General features: G+C 44.4%; 1 protein-coding gene across 1 annotated transcript; it reads left to right on the forward strand.

The window, feature by feature from the left end:
* The first annotated feature begins 5,338 nt into the window (after positions 1–5,338).
* On the forward strand, positions 5,339–14,765 carry LOC127571181 (extracellular calcium-sensing receptor-like). The gene is made up of 5 exons (XM_052017305.1): positions 5,339–5,623; positions 6,722–7,555; positions 10,768–10,995; positions 12,855–12,978; positions 13,858–14,765. The coding sequence occupies exons 1-5, from the start codon at positions 5,366–5,368 to the stop codon at positions 14,763–14,765; spliced, it is 2,352 nt and encodes a 783-aa protein (XP_051873265.1). The 5' UTR covers positions 5,339–5,365.
* Positions 14,766–22,672: the final 7,907 nt, after the last annotated feature.

Genomic DNA, 22,672 nt, shown 5'->3' on the forward strand with positions numbered 1-22,672 from the left:
CAGTTTTTCAAGATGCAGCACAGAATGAATCCTATCAAGATTCACCCCGGCTTGGCATAGAAACTGCTCTGCCCGTGACCGCAAGAAACTGCAGATCAGTGAGCATATCAAGCCCTCTATGGCATACCGAGCGCTTTACACTTCGCCCTGCCTCGGTAAAGCAGCCAGCATACACAAAGACCCCACCGAAACTTTGCATTCTCTCTTCCCACTTCCCGTCCGCCTCCACCATCCCCGTTTCTCCCATTAGCTAGAAGATACCAAAGCACGTACCATAAGGCTGAAAGACGGATTCAGTCCCACTGGTATTAGACTATTGAACAGTCCCCAAGTACGACAAGATGGACTCTTGACCGAACAGTCTACCTCGTTATGGCCTTGCGCCTTATTGTTTGTCTCACTGCAGGTTCTTTGAAACTGTAACACTGTATTCTTTCATTGCCATTCGTTTGTACTAACTCAATGTACTGCTGTGATGAATAGATCTGTATGGATGGTACGCAAAACAAAGTTTTTCGCTGTACCTCGGTAAATGTGAGAATAATAAGACAATTTACCATTTCTAAAAAATATATACAATTGACACGAGAGATGAAACAGATGTAAATTGCCCGATCATTGGCGACTTCACATGTTTAATCGTCTCCCTGGCTTCTTGCTTTGACTGGAAAAAGTTCAAATTCTTTTGGGAGTGAAATCTTGGTTATTTTTATGAATTCTATTTACTGACGAAATCCCCAGCCACACGTCAGGTGCGACCTCATCAACAGATGTGCTCCACAGATGGTGTGGAGGATCTCCACAGATGCTCCAAGGAAAGTCTGCTGTCACTGTGTCTGTAAATTAATTAATCGGTTGTAAACCGCTATGGACGACTTCACGTGAAGGCGGAGACTATATAAGCCCAGATTCTTTCTCCTGATCCATAAGCTATCGACAGACCTCTTACCCAAGGCAATGTATAATTTGCTGCTCTTCCTGTGGCTAACTGTTATGCGGGAAACTCATGGCGTCCTCTGCAAGCGGCGAGCAAAGGTCAGTTCAGCTGATTTAGCCAAGGATGGGGATATCATTCTTGGTGGAATATTTACAGTACATGAAGATGCAATTCACGACTTTCATTCCTTTACTTTGACTCCGACCGACGCAGTGTGTGAAAGGTGAGTCCATTTCCAGAGCTAGACTGCAGTCCCTTCATTTCTTGTATAAGGTGGTCGAAGGTTATTTCATCCTTTTGCCAAGATCAGAATTTTGTTTGAAGGGAGGAAGTGGGTGCTTAATTATTATCTGAAAATATGTAGTTTTATCATTGTGATTGGATTTGTAGATGATTTGATTTGGAAGATATTTCCCCGTGGAATGATCAGTTAATTTGAAGAATAGACAGAAACATAAAACGTCTGATTAAACTTAGGAAGTTGTGATTGAGCTACTATATTGTTATTTCTTGAGACACTCTTAGGGTTAACAAACAATCCGCTGGAGGAACTCGGCAGGTCGAGCGGCATCTTTGGGAGGAAAGGAATTGTCGACGTTTCGTTTCGAATCCTTGCATTATGACCATGTCGAAATGTCAACAAATCCTTTCTTCCCACAGATGTTGTTCGACCCGCTGTGTTCCTCTTGCAGGTTCTTTGTTGCTACATATTCCAGCATCTGCATTCTCATGTCCCTCTCTCTGGAATATCATGGTGTATTCGACACTGATTATTTGTGAGATACTCAAATAGATAAACGTTATCTGCATTTTCCAGATGGTTTCAATGTAGTAGATCAAACAGCAATGGCCAGAGTTTGCGATACAATCCGATGTGCATCCCATAGTTTTCCCGCGAATCCCTGTTGAGAGCACTGCTCGATGATCTACTTCAATCTGTTATTATTCGAATTGAATAAGTTTATTGTTGTCACATGTACCGAGGTACAGTGAAAAACTTGTTTTGCATGCTATCCATGCAGGTCAGTTCACTACAACAGTACAATGAGGTAGTACAAGGGAATAGAATAACAGAATGCATGCCGAATCCAGTGTTACAGTTACAGAGAAAGTGCAGTGCAGGGAGACGAGAAGGTGCATCGCCATAGCGAGGAAGATTGTGAGGTCAATAATCCAGCTTATTGTACTACGGGACCATTCAGTAGTCTACTAACAGCGGGATAGAAGCTGTCCTTGAGCCTGCTGGTTTGTGTTTTGAGGGTTTTGTATCTTCTGCCCGATGGGAGGGTGGAGAAGAGAAAATGGCCGGGTTGAGTGGGATCTTTGATTATGTAGGCTACTTTACCAAGGCAGCGAGAAGTGTAGACAGAGTCGACGGAGGCTGGTTTCCGTGATGTGCGGAGCTGTGTCCACAACTCAGACTGTTTATTTCCCTCTATGGATGCTGCCTGACCTGCGGACTTCCTCCAGGACTCTTTGTGTATTGCTCCAGATTCCAGCATCTGCAGAATTTCTTGTGTCTCCACAACTCTCTGCAGTTTCATGCAGTCACGAGCAGAGCAGTTGCCACACCAAGCCCTGGTGCATCCGCATAGGATGCTTTCGACAGTGCATCGATAAAAATAGGTGATTTTGAAAGGGGACATGCGAAACTTCTTCAGCCTCCTGAGCGAGTAGAGGTGCAGTTGCTCTTTCTTGATTGTGGCGTCCACGTGGTATAATCAGGACAGGGTATTAGTGAAGTTCACTTGGGAATTTGAAGCTTTCAACCCTCTCGGCCTCAGCATCTTTGTTGTAAACAGGAGTATGTGCACGACCCACCTTATTGAAGTCAAAGATCAGAAAAATCTTGAATCCTATAGGAGATATTTTGCACTTTAATCATTGGAGAAAGTACCCCTCAGAGAAGATTATGAAGCAACTAAGGCTGTCCACCATTTGTGGAGAACGTTCAATGCTTCAGGTTGCACTTGTAAGAAATCAATTTGTTGTGGGCATGTTCCTCCAACAAGATACATTCTGTTATCCAGTCTGTGAAGAGATTGCTGATGTTTTTCAATAGCCTGTATTTACCGGTGGTGGTTGTTCAACTTGCCCTGGATGGCAGGTCTTTGCTAACTGACGTATCCCCCTCAGGCTGTACTTCACAAAGAGTGATTAGATTGTCGGTGAAATATCAGTGATAGTAATAGAGTTCCCTCGGACTTCAACAGACTTGTCATGCAGATTTATTTGACACGTCAGAGAGCAGTGTCCTGCTGTAGAGCACACCGAATCGGATGTTACTATGGGGAGAGATGGACTCCTCCTCATCGTGTGGTTTCAGGTAATACTGTTCTTCAGTTACTTCTCGATACTCCGGATGCCTGTACGACAGGATGACACGGACAGCGGCTCCTGGATAAGATGGTTGTGCGATGCACTGCAGATGTAAATGTAAAGCGACCAGTTATGTTACAGGTGCAATTGCCTCTTGGACAGCAGGCATTATGTTAACGGAGATAACTAGAGGTGAGTCATACAGTAAGGAATCAGACCCTTCGGCTCCACTGGTCCGTGCTAACCAAGATGCCCCACCCACTTCTATCGCAACACTCTCAGTCTCCTGGGCTCCGGGGGAAAGATGTCCTATCCTGTACGACCTCACCCTCTAAGTCAGTCTCAAAGTTCTGGCTACATCTTTGTAAATCTTTTCTGCACTCTTTCCAGTTAAATAACATCTTTCCAATGCTGAATACCAGTTGTATGTGAGTCTTTATGAAAATAATTGGACACCTTTTGGCAAGGATATATTAACAAAAAATAGAGGGCTATGGGTAAGCCTGTCAATTTCTAGGGTAGGGACATGTTTGGCACACATTTGTGGGCCGAAGGGCCTGAATTGTTCTCTAGGTTTTTCTATATTTCTATGTTTCTAACATGTGATGAAATTGGTCCTGTTGTAATAAAACCATGTATGTGGTGAATGACCTGTCTTGGCTGTGACATCTTGCGTAAAATGTATAGAAATACAGGTTGTTCGTTGACATTAAGCTGACATTTAAATCAATGACTTGAAAATAAATGACAAAGATGTGTCTTCGAACATGTCACTAACTTCTCAACTACTTGGTGATGATAACTTTGTCACTTTTTGTATGCCTTGTTTTATTCTCAGCTCCTTCGCTGTAACAATTAGGGAATGTAATTATTGTTGGGAAAAGGTATAATTGTGTCTTTTGGTCAAAACGTGCGATTTCACCATGAGCTACAGAGAACCAGACGATGGACGCTGACACTTGATTTATAAAATTACTTTGTCCGATCGAAAGTGACAAGCAACAGTAAATAGCGCCAATCTTACCTAGAAATCCAAAACATTTGATCGCGATTTACATTAGTGCTTTAATTCTGGCAACATGTATTTCAACTTAAATGATATCTCACATGTCTATCATACAACTTGAGCAAATTCAAATTATGACTTTATTGAATGTGAATGGTGAAACCTTTGAAAACTATCCATGGTTATATATACACAGTGTCCCAGACAGTTCGCGTGTATCATGATTCCAAGAGAAAGTTGTTTTATGGAATGTTGTTTCCCACCGTCCTTCTCTATAATGACTGGACCTGCATCAATGCAGCGCATCTCATGACCCTAGGATGTCCCAATCAGAAGTGCATAAGGCTGTGGGAGCTATTGTCTGAATATCAAAGTCAATGTCAAATTCAAAGTCGAGTATATTGCCATATTCACAAGTACATGTCAGCACAGTTGCACTCAAAAACCTACTTGGAGCAGCATCACAGGCACATAGCATCATTTAAGCAGCATTCTCTGGGAAAATTTCAATTAAACATAAATTATACACTTTTTTTTACAAGAAACAACACAATTGGAACAAAAATTCAAAGTCCACTTCTGTGAAAAGTTACTAGGTGGTCATAGTTTTGCTAAACTGCAGTGATCAGGTTTCTGTGGTTGGTTCAAGAACTGAATGGTTGAAGGGAAGTAGCTGGTCTTGAACTTGGTGGTGTGGGACTACAGGCTTCTGCACCTCCTGCCCGATGGTAGCTACGCGAAAATGGCATGTCTCAGATGGTGGGCTTCTTTAATGATGGATGCTGCCTTCTTGAGGCAGCGCTTCTTTACTTTCTTCGGAGCTTAAGAAGTTTCGGCTTGTCGCTTAACACTCAAACAACTATCCACAGATGTTGCTATTGAAAGTGCACTGACTGATTGTATCACGGTGGTCCGGCAATTCGAATAAGAGTGAGCGTGAGAAGCAGCGGAGAGTATCGGATGTATATATTTGACTGCGGTTTGTGTACAATATGGAAAGTACTGTTTTAATAAAATGTGAAATATCTGATTGAGTGATGAATTAAGTGCCCGCCGTTCTGTCCAACAGTTTTGAGTTTTCATCCTTCCGATTGGCGCAGACCATGATTTTTGCCATTGAAGAAATAAACCAGAATGAAAACCTCCTGCCGGGGATCACACTCGGGTATCAGATCCATGATGACTGCTCGTCCTCCGCGATTTCCTCGAAAACAGCGCTGGCTTTGATCAACGGAGAAGAAGAATTAATTGAATACCCGGAATGTCGAGGTTCCACCAACGTCGCGGCCATTGTTGGCTGCGATATATCCACAAACTCCATGGTGACGGCAAGGACAATCGGATCCTTCGGGATTCCGCTGGTAATGTGTCAAATGTTTGACTGCATCTTTATTCTGATGATGTTCGTCTACCTTCGGTCACTTGACAGGCACCACCGGCGAAACAGCACAGCTCTTCCCCCCCGCCCCCCACCGACATACCGATCCCCCACACACCCCATACACACCCCAATACAAGCCCATCACACACCTACAACCCCATAATACCCCACACACCCGTCCCCCACCTCCCATACCTATCTTCATACACACACAATCGCACCACCCATCGTGAGAACGCCAATACACTCCAACTCACATCTACCCATCCGCTCTCCCAGACACCCCTCCCACAACACCCCACACACCTACCCACACACACACACCCATATCCACCCACGCCCCACACAGAGAACCCTAGCCACTCAAGTCCCGCTCACACCCCTACTCACGCACATACCCCCCACACACCCTTACCCACCGAAACACCCCACACACTCCCCTACACACCCACACACCCCATGCACACACCTATCCACGCACACTCCCTAGTCACACCTCTGGCCCCACACATACACCAACCCACCCATTACTCACAGACCTACCCTCCCAATCACCCCACACACTCCCACACGACCCTACAGCTCACTCTCACACACCCTCATACTCACAAACACATTCCCACGCACCCCTACCCACAACGCCAAAACATCCCTACCAACCCACTGTACCCCAAATCCACCACACAGCCAGGACTCCCACACACCCAACACCACCCACACACCCATACCCACACACATCCATACCGAACACACACACACACACACCTTTACACTCATTCTACACATACTCACCCACTCACCCAAACGCAAACACCAATACCCACCCCACAGATACACCTAAAGCCACCCATACACTCACGCACATCCCCATCAGTCCACAAAGTGACGACACACACACACACAAAACGATACACATTCACACACTCCACCCCCCCCCCCCCCCACACACACACAGCCGTAATCACACACATGTTGTATGTTCTGTACAAACATAAAACGATTCATAAAGAAACGCTAGCGGTATATCAGTCACTTACAGTTAAAAGCCGGATTCATTTATTTACCCCCTTCTCCTCAGGTTAGTCACTACTCCACCTGCTCCTGCCTTAGCGACAAGCAAGAATACCCTACATTTTTTAGAACTATACCCAGCGACGAATACCAGTCCCAAATTCTCGCTGAACTGGTGAGAACCTTTGGCTGGACTTGGATTGGTACCATTCGAAGTAACAACGATTACGGTAATTTCGGAATGCAGGGATTTGTGGAACACGTGAGAAAGTTTGGGGTTTGCATTGCCTACTCTGAGTCATTTTACAGGACTGACCCGGCAGAGAAAATCAGTAAAGTTGTCCAAGTGATTAAACAGGCGTCCACTAAAGTGGTGGTGGCCATTTCCTATGGCAGAGATATGCAAATCCTACTGAACGAAATCCGGCGTCAAAATGTAACAGGTATACAGTGGATTGGGAGTGAAGGGTGGGTGACAAAAAAATTTCTCCCGCCTGAAGAAACAGCAATTTATTTCTCCGGGACAATCGGTCCGGCAACCCGCAGTATAGAGATCGCTGACCTCAGAGATTATCTTCATGAAGTCCATCCCAAGAACTTTCCTGGCAACAGTTTGGTGACGGAGTTTTGGGAAACTTTATTCACCTGCTCTTTTAGCACAGACAATATGACAAGCCCGGAGAATTCCCCAGCTCGAGTTCGGCAATGCACAGGGAAGGAGCAGACGGAAGGGATAGAAAATGCCTACCTTCCGGCGATAATGGACGGGGCTTCTTACCACGTGTATAAAGCGGTCTACTCCATCGCTCACGCCCTCCACGATCTGCTGACCTGTGAAGAAGGCAACGGGCCCTTTGTGAATAACACATGCGCACATATTTCAAATTTTCAGCCGTGGCAGGTAGGAAACGCTGCACACACCCTCCATCTCCATACATCGGTTACCTTTTGGTATCTCATGGACTCTGCTCATTTCCTACGTATCCTCTTGCTTTTTATGCATATGAAATGCCTTTAGAGTTTCTTTCATTTTATTCTTTTGAAAAAGAGTTTCATTCTTTTCATGGCCTCTCTTTGCTTCATGTTACACTTTCTGCTTTCCTTTAGTAACAGAACCTAGAACAGTACAGCACTTGAACAGCCTTTTGGCCAACCATGTCTCTGCTAAGCATGATGAAAAATTAAATTATTCTCATCTCCCTGCACATGGTCTATATCCCTCCATTCCCTGCCTGTTTTCACGTGCCTGTCTAAATGCCGCTTAATCATTAGTATCTTTCTGAGCTATTAAATTCTTAGCATCTGTCAGAAGCCTTATATACCTCATCCTTCGCATGCCCTGTTTCATCTGCAGCTCCAGGTATGTGTTCCCTGTACCTTTGTAGGAACACATTTTCTCCTTATCTCTTCAAGCGCCTTCTTCAATGCCCTCCATCACTCTGAGGCTGATTTAACTGATTCCAGACCACTTATGTGAAATCTCGTCTGCCTAATAGAAGTAGTTTTACCTCGATTTAAAACACCTTTTCCTATTTTAGCTTTTATTTTCTTTTTCATAGCTGCGCTAAATTAAGGGAATGGCACAATAATATTTTCCCATTGATATTACATTCATCTGGCTCGTTTTACTTCCTAAAGTTAAATCAAGAATTTACCCCTTCTCCATCTCCACTAACTTAATTCAATCCAAATCTAGGGTCTTAAAGAACAAATATAAAGGTACAAGGCAGGGGATATCTGTGCTAGATTGTGAAACTACATTAAAAGGTATAATGGTAAGAAACGACTGACATTTAAAGATAGGATATAATGGAAAATAGCAGTTCTGGAGCGAATATGGAGATAAAAGAAATTAACATCAGGAGAAGTCTATTGGAGAAATTAGTGGGGTTTTAAAGACAATAAATGCCAGGCCAAGATCACCTGCTTTCAAAGGCATTGAAGGAGGTCTCTACGGAATCAGTGGATATACTTGATGTCATTTTACAAAATTCCACAGATTGAATGGTCGCAAAGATAACCTCACAACTTCCAAAAGAAGGAAGAGTGAATAATGGAAATGGCAGACCAGTTAACGTGACGTAAGCGATCGGTAAGATGTAGGATTCTGCTCTGAAAGGAAATGGTAACAGGGCACTTAGAAATACAGTGGAATGGGGCAAAGAGGATGGAGTGATGAAAGAGAATTATGTTTCGCAAATGTGAGACACACTGGAATGGGGACAGTATGCTGGTATGGACTGCGAATTGGTCAATGAGGAGAAAACAGAGAGAAGGAAAAAATGTACATTGTCTGGTTTGGAGACTGTGAAAAGTAGGGGTGCTTTGCCCCTCATTGTTCTCTATCGATATGAGTGATCTAGATGAGACACCAAATGTTCAATATCTTCTTCTTAAGTAGTCCATTATGAGGGAGGATGAGTTACTTACACTGTGGTTTTACTGAGATATCTAATAAAGCCAATGTAGGAACTGCAGACCTCTCCACAAATAGCACAGATGGAGGTTGATGAGGCAAGTAAGTGGTGAGTTTGTGAGTTGGGATCTTATGGAGCATACACAGGGCCTGTTTGCACAAACAGGCGCTAAGTGCCTGGACTCAAGGTTCTTACTTCGACCTCGAATACTTATTTTTCCATTTTGAACTCTCATGGGCTAGAGATTCCCAAGAGTCAATAGGTACGTTGCATTTCTTTCAGGAAGATTTGTAGGCATCCTTGAATCTAATGCTTTGTCGATGTGGTAATGTCCTGCAACCTCTGAGCTGTGGCCATTACAGGACTTGGTATGGATATGCAAACAATGTAGTCTGCCCAGTTTAACCATGACTGGAGTTTCGTAGCCTGAGAAAGTACACTGACATTGGTTTGCTGATCTTGCAGTGAATTGGGCGGGTATTGCTGAGCCAAGATTTGGTGTTATTTTCCAGTGCCTTGAGACGCCACCGGCTCTCAAAAGTACATGGAAATTCAAGGATGCATTCTGCCTGACCGACCATGAGTTTTGTTCCGGGTCTGATGGCTTGATCTTCAAATACCATTTCGCTGAATCATTAAAGTCAGTGCTGGCTACCTCAGTTGTTGTTGGGGATATATGAAGGTTTGGTGATGATACAGAGCTGGGTGGCAGTGGGAGTTGTGAGGGCAATGCAGAGAGGCTTTAATGGCGTACAGACCGGCTGAATGAATGGCTGAAGACATGATGGCATGTAATGTCGGAAAATGTGAGATGATCCATCTTGGTGGAAAGTAAACAGAAAAGCTGACCATTCTTTCAAATGGCGAGTGTTTGAATAGTATTGGTGTTCAGACGGACCTGGGAGTCCTTGGACAAGGATCACCGAAAGTGAGCGCGCGGGATCAGTGCCTTTTAAGAATGCAAACTATATGGTGGCTTATTGCAAGAAGATCTGAATATGAAAATAAGACATCTTACTTGTATAGGGCACTGATGTGCTTGCACATAGGATATTATACAATGGTCGAGTCTCCGTACCCAAAGAAGGATCTACATTTAATTGAGGCATGGCATAGCAGGTTCACCAAACGACTGGAATGAGGGACTCGTCCCATGAGGAGACCTTATACAAATTGGACCTAAACTCCAAAGAGTTTAGATGATTCAGAGATGAGAGATGTCGGAATGATGTTGTTGGGGTGTTTATAGCTAGGGGTCAAAGTCTCAAGAGCCAGGCCATGAGGTAATGAGGCGAGAAGAGGTGTCTTCATGCAGAGGGCAGTGAATCTATTGAATGATTTCCGCAAAAGAGTGGCGGAGACTCAGTTATTCTGTCTCTTCAAGATGGAAATGGATGAATATTTGGTTATTAATGATATCGGGGACTGTGAGGTTAATGCATGAAAGTGGCACAGGAGGGAAATGATCAGCAATGATCCTGGGAAAGTGTATCTGCCATCCCTTTCGATTAAAACTTAACAATTTACAGTGGGCCACCTCTCATGTTAAGTGGATATCTTCAGGTCTTTATTGTTGTCGAGCATTTCAAGCATTTGCGTTTCCATTTAGGATCAGTGAATTTGAATGCCCATTTTTCTGTGCACCGAATCCCCATCACAGTTAAAGATCAACGTCTCTTGTATTATTGTTCCGTAGCTGCTCCACTATCTACACGCTGTCAACTTTACTACCAAGACTGGAGAAATGGTGTATTTTGACGAAAAGGGTGATCCGGTGCCAAAATATGATTTAGTGAATTTGAAAACGAATTTGAAGGGTGGAGTTGACGTTGTAACCATTGGCTATTATGATGGTTCAGCGCCCTTCGGACGTGAGTTAGTGCTGGACATTGGGGATATCGAGTGGAACGGCATTGGAAGTGAGGTATGTTCCTTCGGATGCTCACTGGAAAACATGGGAAGAGGGCAAAATGGAAAATAAATGCAGGTGTCCGTCCTGAGCTGCGAGAGTCAATGGCCAGGCAGTGATCTACCGCCTATCACTAGATACCCTCGTTCAATACATTTCAGGGGAGATGTTTCCCTATTTATTTCTGTTTCTTTTTCGTCCAAGACTTCATTCGTCTTGCTGTTTTTTTTGTGCTCTTCCTCTGCAGATTAAATATACGTTAATATACAATGGACAGTTGGAGTGCTGTTTTCACTCTTCTGAAGTGATCAACATCATACAGTCCCAAGGAAACCTATCCAATAATTTGACAGTTCTTCCTTCTTTTTGTTCTGTTGCAAGTACCTTGAGGCATCCTTCATTGAAGGGTTACAAACTTTCCCGATAGTTAGGCCGTGACCTCCTTTCTGTAAAACAAATGGGTTGCTTAATATCAGTTTCCAGGACACAATAACAGAAACAAATAGGAGCAGGGGAAGGCCAATCTGGCCATCTAGTCCGTCCCATCACCGAAGATGATCATGGATGATCTGCCTCAAGCCTCAGTTCCTCCTCTGTGCCCTCAGTTCACTAATCATTCGAAACATTTATGTGCCTCTTCTTTAAACACCTCAATAAACGATCTGGGGTGAAGGATTCTAGAGACCAACCACAAATTAAGAGTGATCAAGCATAGATTTCTATCTGATCCATCCACATGTAAAAGACTTAATTGCTTGGATTATGGCTGGTGCTAATTTACTTAAAGATCCATCAGAGCATGGAGCTCACCGCGGCAAACAATAGCTGAGATAAATAATTTTATGCGAAGCTAGAAAAAGTGACGAAGTGCATGGATTTGATGGCACACTGATAAACATTGAATTAAAAGCAGGCACGGTAGTGTAGCGGTGAGTGTAACGCTTTACAGCGCAAGCGATACCGGTTCAATTCCGGCTGCTGTCTGTAAGGGATTTGTACATCTCCCCGTGACTCCGTGGGTTTCCTCCGGGTGCTTCCGTTTCCTCCCACATTCCAAACACGTACGGGTTCGGAATTTGTGGGCATGCTATTTTGGCGTCGGAAGCGTGGTGACACTTGCGGGCTGCCCCCAGAGCAGTATACGCAAAAAAAAGAGATGCAGTTCGCTGTGTGTTTCGATGTACAAAGATATCTTTTCTTAAAATTGTTGCAGTGGTCATTGGTAATTGCTAATTGCTTTATTATTGTCACATGTAGCGAGATACAGTGGAAATGTTTTGTTTGCTTGCCTTTCAGGCAGATCATTCCATACATAATTCAGTGAGTTGTACAAAATGCAGAATAGCCTTAGAGTTACAGAGAAAGTGCAGTGCAGGCAGACAAAAGTGCAAGGGTCACGAACAATTCATATAGAAGGTCCGTTCAATAGTCTTTGTACAGCGGGATAGAAGCTGTCCTTGAGATTGGTGGTATGTGCTCTAAAGCTTTGTATCTTCTGCCGAAGGGAGCAGAGAGATAGGGAAATTTGCCGGGTGGGTGGGGTCCTTAATTATGTCGGCAGCTTTCCAGAGGCAGCGGGATGTGTAGACAGGGGGATTCTGTGGATGAGTTTGCTCAAATAGTTTATTTCTATTCTGTTCTGTCCATTCTGTCATTGCAATAAAAGGAGTTCCGTGAATGCAAGTTGTTCACTCTTTTGGCCATTATTAGGAAGCCTTTCAACATTTGCTGTTGGGCATTCTGAGCTAACATGGGTAATTAGCTTTTTAAAAAAACGTGCCTCCATTCAGACTAGAGCCAAGGTTTGTGCTTATGGTGAAGGATGCCAATGGCCTTGGGCGAGTTTTACTGACTATGACTGTGATATGCTTCAGATCCCACGAGCAGTTTGCTCAGAACCCTGTCTTCCTGGAACAAGAAAAGTAAGCCGGAAAGGACAACCGATTTGTTGTTTTGACTGTACAGAGTGCGCCGATGGTGAGATCAGCAACACCACTGGTAAGTGCACAGATGTACCGCAGTGTCTCTGAATTCCGCAGTTCTGTGGGCACGCGAATTTTTGTATTAGACATGGAACAGTACAACACAGGAACAGACCGCTCGGCCCACGATATTGTGCTGAATTAATTAAACAAGGAATTAAATGCCTAACTAAGCTAATCCCTTCCGCCGACTCAATGACCGCATCCATCCATTCCCTGCACATTCATGTGACTGTCCAAAACCATCGTAAACGCCTCTATCATACCTGACTCCACCACCACGCTTGGCAGCGCATTCCACGCATCCACTACTCTCAGTGTAAAGAAAACTTTGCTCCGCACATCTCCTTCGAACTCACCCCCTCACCTTCAATTAACGCCCGCCGGTATTGGATATTTCGACTTTGGGCAAATACACCGACTGTTTACTCTTTCTATACCTCTCATAATCTTATAACCCTCTATCAGGTCTCCCCTCAGCCTCCACGATTCCAGAGAAAACAATCTAAGTCTGTCCAAAATCTCCTTATGGCACATGACCTCCAATCCAGGCAGCACTCTGGTAAACCTCTTCTGCAGCCTCCCGAAAGCCTTCAGATACTTCCAATAATAGTTAACTAGAATTAAATGCAATACTTCGGATGCAGTATAACTAAAGTTTTATAAAGCTGCAACATAAAGTCCTGACTCTTGAACTCAATATCTGCACGAATCAGTGCAAGTGTGCCATATAACTTCTTTCTCACACTGTCGACTTGCACAGCCATTTTGAGGGATCTATGGACTTGGACCCCAAGATGCTCTGCACATGAACACTGTTGAGGGTATTGTCATTGATAGTGTACAGTTAATGAACACTACTGTGTATTCAACATTAGAAATGGTTATTTTTCAGATTCTACGGACTGTATCAAGTGTCCTTCCGAATATTGGTCCAATCAGCCGAAAACCCAATGTGTTGTCAAGAAGGTTGAGTTTCTTTCCTTTGGAGAAGTTCTGGGCTTTGTATTAGTGACTCTTGCTGCAGTGGGAGTGTGTTTTACGTTGGCCGCCGCTGCGATTTTCTACCAGTATCGAGAAACTCCCATGGTCAAAGCGAACAACTCCGAGCTCAGCTTCCTGCTCCTCTTCGCATTGATGTTTTGCTTCATCTGCTCGCTCACCTTCATTGGAGAACCATCCGGCTGGTCTTGCATGTTGCGCCGCACGGTTTTCGGAGTTGTCTTCGTCCTCTGCATTTCCTGCATTTTGGGCAAAACCATTCTTGTCGTGGTTGCCTTTAAAGCAACTCTCCCCAACAGCAGCGTGATGAACTGGTTTGGACCCGCGCAGCAACGCCTGGGCGTGTTCATCCTTACCTTTTTGCAAGGTGTAGTTTGCGTTGTCTGGCTTAGTGTGTCACCTCCCTACCCCCTGAAAAACATGAGCTATTACAGAGACATCATCATTCTGGAATGTGACGTGGGCTCATTGACCGCCTTTTACTTCGTGTCGGCCTATATTGCCCTGTTGTCCATTGTGTGTTTAGTACTTGCTTTCCTTGCTCGGAAACTTCCGGACAGTTTCAACGACGCCAAGTACATCACCTTCAGCATGTTGATCTTCTGTGCCGTCTGGATAACTTTTATTCCAGCTTATGTGAGTTCTCCTGGGAAGTACACCGTGGCTGTAGAAGTGTTTGCTATCTGGGCATCAAGCTTTGGTTTGCTCGTCTGTATTTTTGCACCGAAATGTTACATTATCTTACTGAAGCCGGAGAGTAACACGAAGAAACATATGATGGCGAAGGGGACTTCAGTATAACCACTTGCGGCCCCTTGTGTCATTGTCTCCTCGAGCGTGTGTAATAATTTTTTTATTAAAGAAAATTTGGTCACCTTTGTGTACCACCTTTTTATTAAATGATGGCAAATTAGTTCTCATTTCTACCATTTTTAACGTGTTGGATCATTATGATGTTGCCTACGCCTTCTGGTGGCTGCTCACTGTGGCCCCATCCTCTAAATGCACTGCCGGTGCTGATATCGCGACGTTAAAGCGAACCGGAGTCGTTGTCAGTGGCAGCTGGTGGTGTGAACTAAAGACCCGCCTACAGACGACCCTGGTTCTGTGCAACTGCGTTAACTACTAGGAAACAAGGGAGACTGCAGTGACTTTTGTTTCTACTTGATATGTCGACTGTCCACTTCCATCCGCAGATGCTGCCTGACGCAGGGAAACTGGAAAATTTTATTTGCGTTAAGTACAACTCAGTCCGCAATCACCATGCTCCTTTTTGCTTCCACGGTAAATATATTGCTGACTTCCCGCAGTTTCCCTTATTCTGATTTCCTTTGCGGTGGGTCTTGGACCTCTGATGATAGCGACTGTATTGCGTTTCCTATTTGTAGGTGAGTGGTGCAATTCTCACATTTGGTGACTTGCTCGCATCTGAATAACTTCGACTTCAGCTTCATATCGAACATCCATACTCCTAAAATGACAATCCACTGTTGCCTAATTGGACATATTATGACCCCACGCCCTCGCATCCTGGCTCAGGTCCGGTTACAAAAGAGGGTGGCCATAGGGAGTCATAACTGTGTCTCCGTGGTCTTCCACAACACCTCAGGTCCTGGTAAAAGGGCAGAAAATGCTGAATAAACTCGGCCACAGCCAAGGAATATCTGTAGAACGAGAAACCTTTCATTGGAATTGGATTTGGAATTGGTTTATTATTGTCACGTACCGAGATACAGTAATAAACCAAATGCAAAGTGAGCAGGATGGCGCCGGAGCGAGACGACTTGTTGCAAGCTGCTCTCTGCAGATCTCCTCATTACTTCTGATATAACCGTTCTACTATTTTAAATTTACACATTGCTCTGCATTCTGTTTTGTTTTATCTTGTACTGCCTCAATGCACTGTGTAATGAATTGATCTGTATGAACGGTATGCAAGACACGTTTTACACTGTCCCTCGGTACAAGTGACAATAATAAACCAATTTCAATTCAAATTCCAGTTGCAATTGCAGTGAATGTTTTTTCAACGTTCTGGGTCAGCGCCCTTCCTTAGAATTGGAAGAGTGGTATGGTTATAGTTTGCAAAACAGGGCTGGGGGAAGAGTGAGATGTGAGACAAAAGAGTATATGGAGATTGGTTAACACTTTCAGACAACAAGGTTTATGAACTCTGACGGTTCAGGAGGGGTGGAGGAGCAGTTTAAATAAACGGACGAGAAAGCCATAATGAGGAAGCAGTCTAATGGGAACGACGAGACGCAGTTAACAGACACGTGAAAATTAAGTGTTCATTGTAGAGGGTTGCAAAGTGCCCAGACCCAAGATAAGATGCTGTTTCTCCAGTTTACGTTGAGCCTTACGATCACCGAGGAGGAGGCCACGGACAAAAGGGTGGTACAGGAATGGTGTTCAAAGTGGCAAATTCTCAATCTCACTCCTGTTCTGTAAACAAGAGGAACAACATCTTATTTTCCATCTTGGTACTTTGCAACGTTCTGCAATGAACACGCAATTCAGATAAATTGCTCTCTCATTTTCCATTGTCCTGCTTCTGTTCCTTACTCACCTGTTTTCTGTAAACTGCCTCCATCATGGTCAGTACTCATGTTCCTGTTACCTGGTCTGTCCTAACCAATCGCCATACACTATTTTGTCTTACACCTCACGCCGCCTCCGGCCCTGTTTTGAAAACTCCAACCCTTCCACTCTTCCCCAGTTCTGAAAAATGTTCGCTAACTCCGAATGTTTTCTTCATGCAGATACTTCCAGCGTTTTCTTTTTGTTTGGTTTCAGATTCCACCTGCAGTTTTATTTGTTCCCGAAATCCCATAGTGGTGCAGCTGGCCGAGCTTGCCTCAGAACTCCAGTGACGTGAGTTCGATCCTGACCTCTAGCGCAGTCTGTGTGAAGTTTGCAGCTTCTCCCTCTTACTGCGAGGGTTTCCTCCGGGTGATCCAGTTTCCTCCCACATCCCCACAACCTGTGAGTTGTGAGGTTAATTGACCACTGTAAATTACCTGCAGTACAGGGTGAATAAGCGTGGGATGGATATGCATGTGTGAGAGAATAAGATAAGAAGTTTGAGATTTCTTGAGAAGTCACATGCACATCAAAACACACAATTAAATGCATTTTTGCGTAGAATGTTATGAGGGCAACCCGCAAGTGTCGCCACAGGTCACAGGGAAACAGTTGGGAGAATAGGATTGCTCGGAGGACCCATATGTCAAAAGATAAGATAGCTCGTTTTTATAACCATATAAATCCTGTATGTGACAGATGTCAATCGAATGTGGCTTCTTTGACACATATGTTTTAGTCCTGTCCTCTTTGGGAAAAATATTGGAAAGATATTTTTAACATTATTTCAAATGTATTGAAGATTGATTTACAACCTCATCCTATCACTGCAATTTTTGGATCACCAAGGATAGAGTCTGCCCATCTATCTGCTTCCGCTAAACGTATGATTGCCTTTGTTACCTTAATGGCCAAACTATCCATTTTGCAAATACCCCCTACTACTTTTCAATGGTTCTCTCAAACTATATCATGTTTAAACTTGGAAAAAATTAGGAGTGGTACTGTTGATCCTTCGCTTAAATTTAAGGAAGTTTGGAGTCCACTTATTCTATATTTTCACATGATATAGATCCCCTTGTAATAACCTTTCGACTGAGAGGAACGGAGTTGACGACATAGTATTGCTCTGTTTCTACTGAGAAATTTTAGTCCAGTTTTTTTTCTGTTTGTTGTTTTTTTTGATTTTTTTCCCTTAGCTTAGTTTGGTTTGATATACTGTTTATAAATTTTCTTATTGTTTTGGGGATTTTTTCTTTCTTTTATAGTTTATAATAAATCTTTTCCTTTCCTTTCTTTTATATTATATTCATTCACTAAGAGATCTTTGAATCTACAGATTTTTTTATATACTATATTGTTTTTTATGATAATCCATGATTGTTCTTGCGATCTCTTTGTGTTACATCTGCAAACATTGATTATATATTAAACTGTATTAATTTGAAAACTAATAAAAAGATTGAAAAATAAAGAAAGGATTGCTCGGGTAGGAGGAAAGGAATCTAAGGCTGAATAGTCTTCGATTGTTGTCAGAAAACATGACAATTGCCATTGCCACAACGCAACCCTCAGAAGCAGCATGTGCTAGTGAGGTCAGGAATAGGAAGAGAGTATCATTGAATGTGTGACTGAGGAGCTGATGTAGGAGGGAGGGTTTCAGATACCGGGATCATTGGAATCTCTTCCGGGACAGGTTGGACCTGTACGAGAAAGACATGTTATGTCTAAACTGAAGGGGAACCGATATCCTTGCAGGTAGGATTGACAGTGCTATTCGGGGGCATTTAATTAGTGATGGAGGTAGATAGGAACTGGAGCAGGTGCAGTGATTGAGGAAGAGGGTAGAGATTAAGTCAAGTTAGTCCAATAGCAAAAGCAGACAGATGATTATGCCAGGAATGTAGTTTACTCTGTTAATGCAAGGAGTATAAGGGGTAAGACAAATGAGGATAGAGCCTGGATTAGTACATGGAAACACGATATTGTAGCCATTGCAGAAACTTGGCTGAGAGAAGGGCAGGACTGGCAGCTCAACTTTTCAGGGTATATATGTTTTGCAATGACAGATGCAGAACCATAGAACCATAGAACAGTACAGCACAATACAGGTCCTTCGGCCCACCATGCTGTGCCGAGATTTAAACCACGCCTAAGACTATCTAACCCCTTCCTCCCACATATCCCTCAATTTTAAATTCCTCCATATGCTTATCTAACAATCTCTTGAACTTGCCCAACGTACCAGCATCCACCACTACCCCAGACAGCGCATTCCATGCCCCAACCACTCTTTGGGTAAAACCTTGAACTTCCCACCCATTACTTTAAAGCCATGCCCCCTTGTATTGAGCATTGGTGCCCTTGGAAAGAGGTGCTGGCTGTCTACTCCATCTATTCCTCTTAATATTTTGTATACCTCTATCATGTCTCCTCTCACCCTCCTTCTCTCCATAGAGTAAAACCCTAGCTCCCTTAGTCTCTCCTCATAATCCGTACTCTCCAAACCAGGCAGCATCCTGGTAAATCTCCTCTGCACCCTTTCAAACGCTTCTACATCCTTCCTATAATGGAGCGACCAGAACTGGACACCAAGTGTGGTCTAACCAGAGTTTTGTACAGCTGCATCATTATCTCGCGGCTCTTAAACTCGATCCCACGACTTATGAAAGCTAACATCCAATAAGCTTTCTTAACTACCCTATCCACCTGTGAGGCAACTTTCAGTGATCTGTGGATATGAACCCCCAGATCCCTTTGCTCCTCCACACTACCCAGTATCCTGCCATTAACCCTGTACTCTGCCTTGGAGTTTGTCCTTCCAAAGTGTACTACCTCACACTTCTCTAGATTGAACTCCATCTGCCACTTCTCAGCCCAGCTCTGCATTCTATCAATATCCTACTGCAATCTTCGACAGTCCTCCACACTATCCACAACACCACCGACCTTTGTGTCGTCTGCAAACTTGCTAACCCACCCTTCTACCCCCTCATCCAAGTCATTAATAAATATTACGAAAAGTAGAGGTCCCAGAACCGATCCTTGTGGGACACCACTAGTCACAGCCCTCCAATCTGAATGCACTCTCTACCAGAACCCTCTGCTTTCTACAGGCAAGCCAATTCTGAATCCACACTGCCAAGCTTCCCTGGATCCCATATCCTCTGACCTTCTGAAGAAGCTTACCATGTGGACCCTTGTCAAACGCCTTACTAAAATCCATGTAGACCACATCTACTGCACTACCCTCATCAATCTTCCTGGTCACCTCCTCAAAGAACCCTATCAGGCTAGTGAGGCAAGATCTTCCCTTCACAAATCCATGCTGGCTGTATCTAATCAGTCCATGATTCTCTAAATACTCACAGATCCTATCTCTAAGAATCCTTTCCAACAGCTTGCCCACCACAGACATAAGGCTCACTGGTCTGTAATTCCCTGGACTATGCCTACTACCTTCTTTGAATAAGGGGGAAACATTTGCCACCCTCCAGTCCTCCGGTACCATTTCCGTGGAGAACGAGGACTCAAATATCCTAGCCAACGGTTCAGCAATCTCCTCCCTCGCCTTGCGGAGCAGCCTGGGGAATATTCCGTCAGGCCCCGGGGACTTATCTGTCCTAATATTTTCTAACAGCTCCAACACATTCTCTCTCTTGATATCTACATGGTCCAGAATATTACCCTTAACGACACTGTCCTCAGCGTCATCTAGGCCCCTCTCCTTGGTGAACACTTGAGAAGTATTCATTGAGAACATCACCCACTGCCACAGCTTCCAGGCACATCTTCCCACCTTTGTCTCGAATCGGTCCTACCTTTGCTCCCGTCAGCCTTCTGCTCTTCACATAAGTGAAAAAATCCTTGGGATTTTCCTTAACCCTACTCGCCAAGGCCTTTTCATGTCCACTTTTTGCTCTCCTCAGCCCCTTGTTAAGTTCCTTCCTTGCTACTCCATATTCCTCATGAGCCGTATCTGATCCTTGCTGCCCACAGTTTATGTATGCTGCCTTTTCCCCCTAACTAGTTGTTCCACCTCTCTTGTCACCCATGGTTCTTTCACCCTGCCATTCCTTCTCTGCCTCACCGGGACAAATTTATCCCTAACATCCTGCAAGAGATCCCTGAACAACGACCAAATCTCCACAGTACATTTCCCTTCGAAAATGTCATCCCAATTTACTCTCTCAAATTCTAGCCTTATAGCTTCATAATTTGCCTTCCCCAATTAAATATCTTCCATCTTCCCATCCTCTCTGCTCCTATCCTTTTCCATGACAATGCTGAATGTTAAGGGGCGGTGGTCAATGTCCCCCAAATGCTCACCCACCGAGAGATCTATCACCTGACCCGGTTCATTACCTAATACTAGATCTAATATGGCATTCCCTCTGGTCGGCCTGTCAACATACTGTGACAGGAATCCATCCTGGACGTACTTAACAAACTCTGCCCCGTCTAAACCTTTGGTACTAAGCAGGTGCCAATCAATATTTGGTAAGTTGAAGTTTCCCATGTTAACAACCTTGTTATTCTTTCACCAAAATCTGACTCCCAATCTGTGCCTCAGTATCCCTGCTGCTACCTGGTGGCCTATAGAATACTCCCAGTAAAGTAACTGCTCCTTTCTTGTTCCTAACTTCCACCCATACTGCCTCTAGAGAGGATCCTTCTACATTATCCAGCCTTTCTACTTAATAGTATCCTTGACCAGTAACGGAACTCCTCCTCCTCTTCCCCCCCCCCCCCCATCCTTTTTAAAACACTGAAATCCGGGAATATTCAATATCCATTCCTTCCCTGGTGACAGCCAAGTCTCTGCAAGGGCCACAATTTACTAGTCCCATGTACATATCCAAGCTCTCAGCTCATCACCCTTATTCCTAATACTTCTTGCATTTAAGAAATGCACTTCAGCCTATCCACCTTTCTTCTTTTATACCCTATACTCTGCTTCTCCTTCCTCATTCCTGAGAAAAGTTATATCTGACTTTCCTCATCCACTTCTTCCTCTGACCTACCCCTCTGGTTCCCATCCCCCTCGAACACTAGTTTAAACCCTCCCGAACCACCCTAGCAAACCTGCCTGCAAGGATATTGGTCCCCTCGGGTTCAGGTGTAACCCGTCCTCTCTGTACAGGTCCCACCTTCCCCAGAAGAGATCCCAATGATCCAAAAGTCTAAAATCTTGCCCCCGAACCAACTCTTCAGCCACGCATTCATCTGCCATCTCCTCCTATTCTTACCTTCACTATCACGTGGCACTAGAAGCAATCCTGAGATTGCTACCCTTCAGGTCCTGTTCTGCAGCCTTCTACCTAGCCCCCTCAACTCACTTTTCATGACCTCATCCCTCTTCCTACCTATGTCATTGGTACCAACTTGTACCACGTCTTCTGGCTGCTCTCCATCCTGCTCAAGAATGCTGTAGACCCGACCAGAGACATCCCGGACCCTGGCACCTGGGAGGCAACATGCCATCCGGGATTCATGCTCCCTTCCACAGAACCTCCTATCTGTCTCCCTGACTATCGAGTCCCCTATCACTATTGCCCTCCTCTTCTCCTCCCTTCCCTTCTGAGCAGCAGGACCAGTCCCAGTGCCAGAGACCTGGCTACTGCCACTTGATCCCTGTAGGTCATCCCCCTCAACAGCCTCCAAAGTGGCAAAACCTTTTACTGAGGAGAACAGCCTCCGGGGTCCTCTGCTCTATCTGCCTGTTCCCTTTCTTCTTCTTTTTTTCTCTCCTGACAGCCATCTGCTTCCTGGACCCTATAAGTACCTGCTCTAAGGGGGGGGGGGGTGACTGTCTCCCGATGCACAGCATCTACATAACTCTCTCCCTCCCTGTTGCTTCGCAGTGTTTGAAGCTGCGACTCTATCTCATCAATATTGAGCCGAAGTTCCTCCAGCCTCCAGCACTTAGTGGAGAAGTTGTCACCGTGCACCCCAGCAGGGTCCACTAGCTCCCACATTAAGTATCTGCTGCACATCCCCATGTCCTCCAGCTGAACTATTCTTTCCCTACCGAGCTTTAATCTACTTAAAATTTATAACAATAACAGTTAAACCTTACTTTACTTACCAGCTACTCACCCGCCTCGTCCCTTTACGCCTAAGCC

Source organism: Pristis pectinata, chromosome 6 (assembly GCF_009764475.1).
Source record: "Pristis pectinata isolate sPriPec2 chromosome 6, sPriPec2.1.pri, whole genome shotgun sequence".
NCBI classification, from domain to species: domain Eukaryota; kingdom Metazoa; phylum Chordata; class Chondrichthyes; order Rhinopristiformes; family Pristidae; genus Pristis; species Pristis pectinata.

What these genes read in the sequence shown, in the direction of transcription:
- LOC127571181 (XM_052017305.1), top strand. Translation starts at nt 5,366, where the DNA reads ATGATTTTTGCCATTGAAGAAATAAACCAGAATGAAAACCTCCTGCCG. An exon ending in CAAATTTTCAGCCGTGGCAG is followed by an intron (nt 7,556 to 10,767) that starts GTAGGAAACGCT and finishes ATTGTTCCGTAG; the next exon opens with CTGCTCCACTATCTACACGC. An exon ending in GGAACGGCATTGGAAGTGAG is followed by an intron (nt 10,996 to 12,854) that starts GTATGTTCCTTC and finishes GATATGCTTCAG; the next exon opens with ATCCCACGAGCAGTTTGCTC.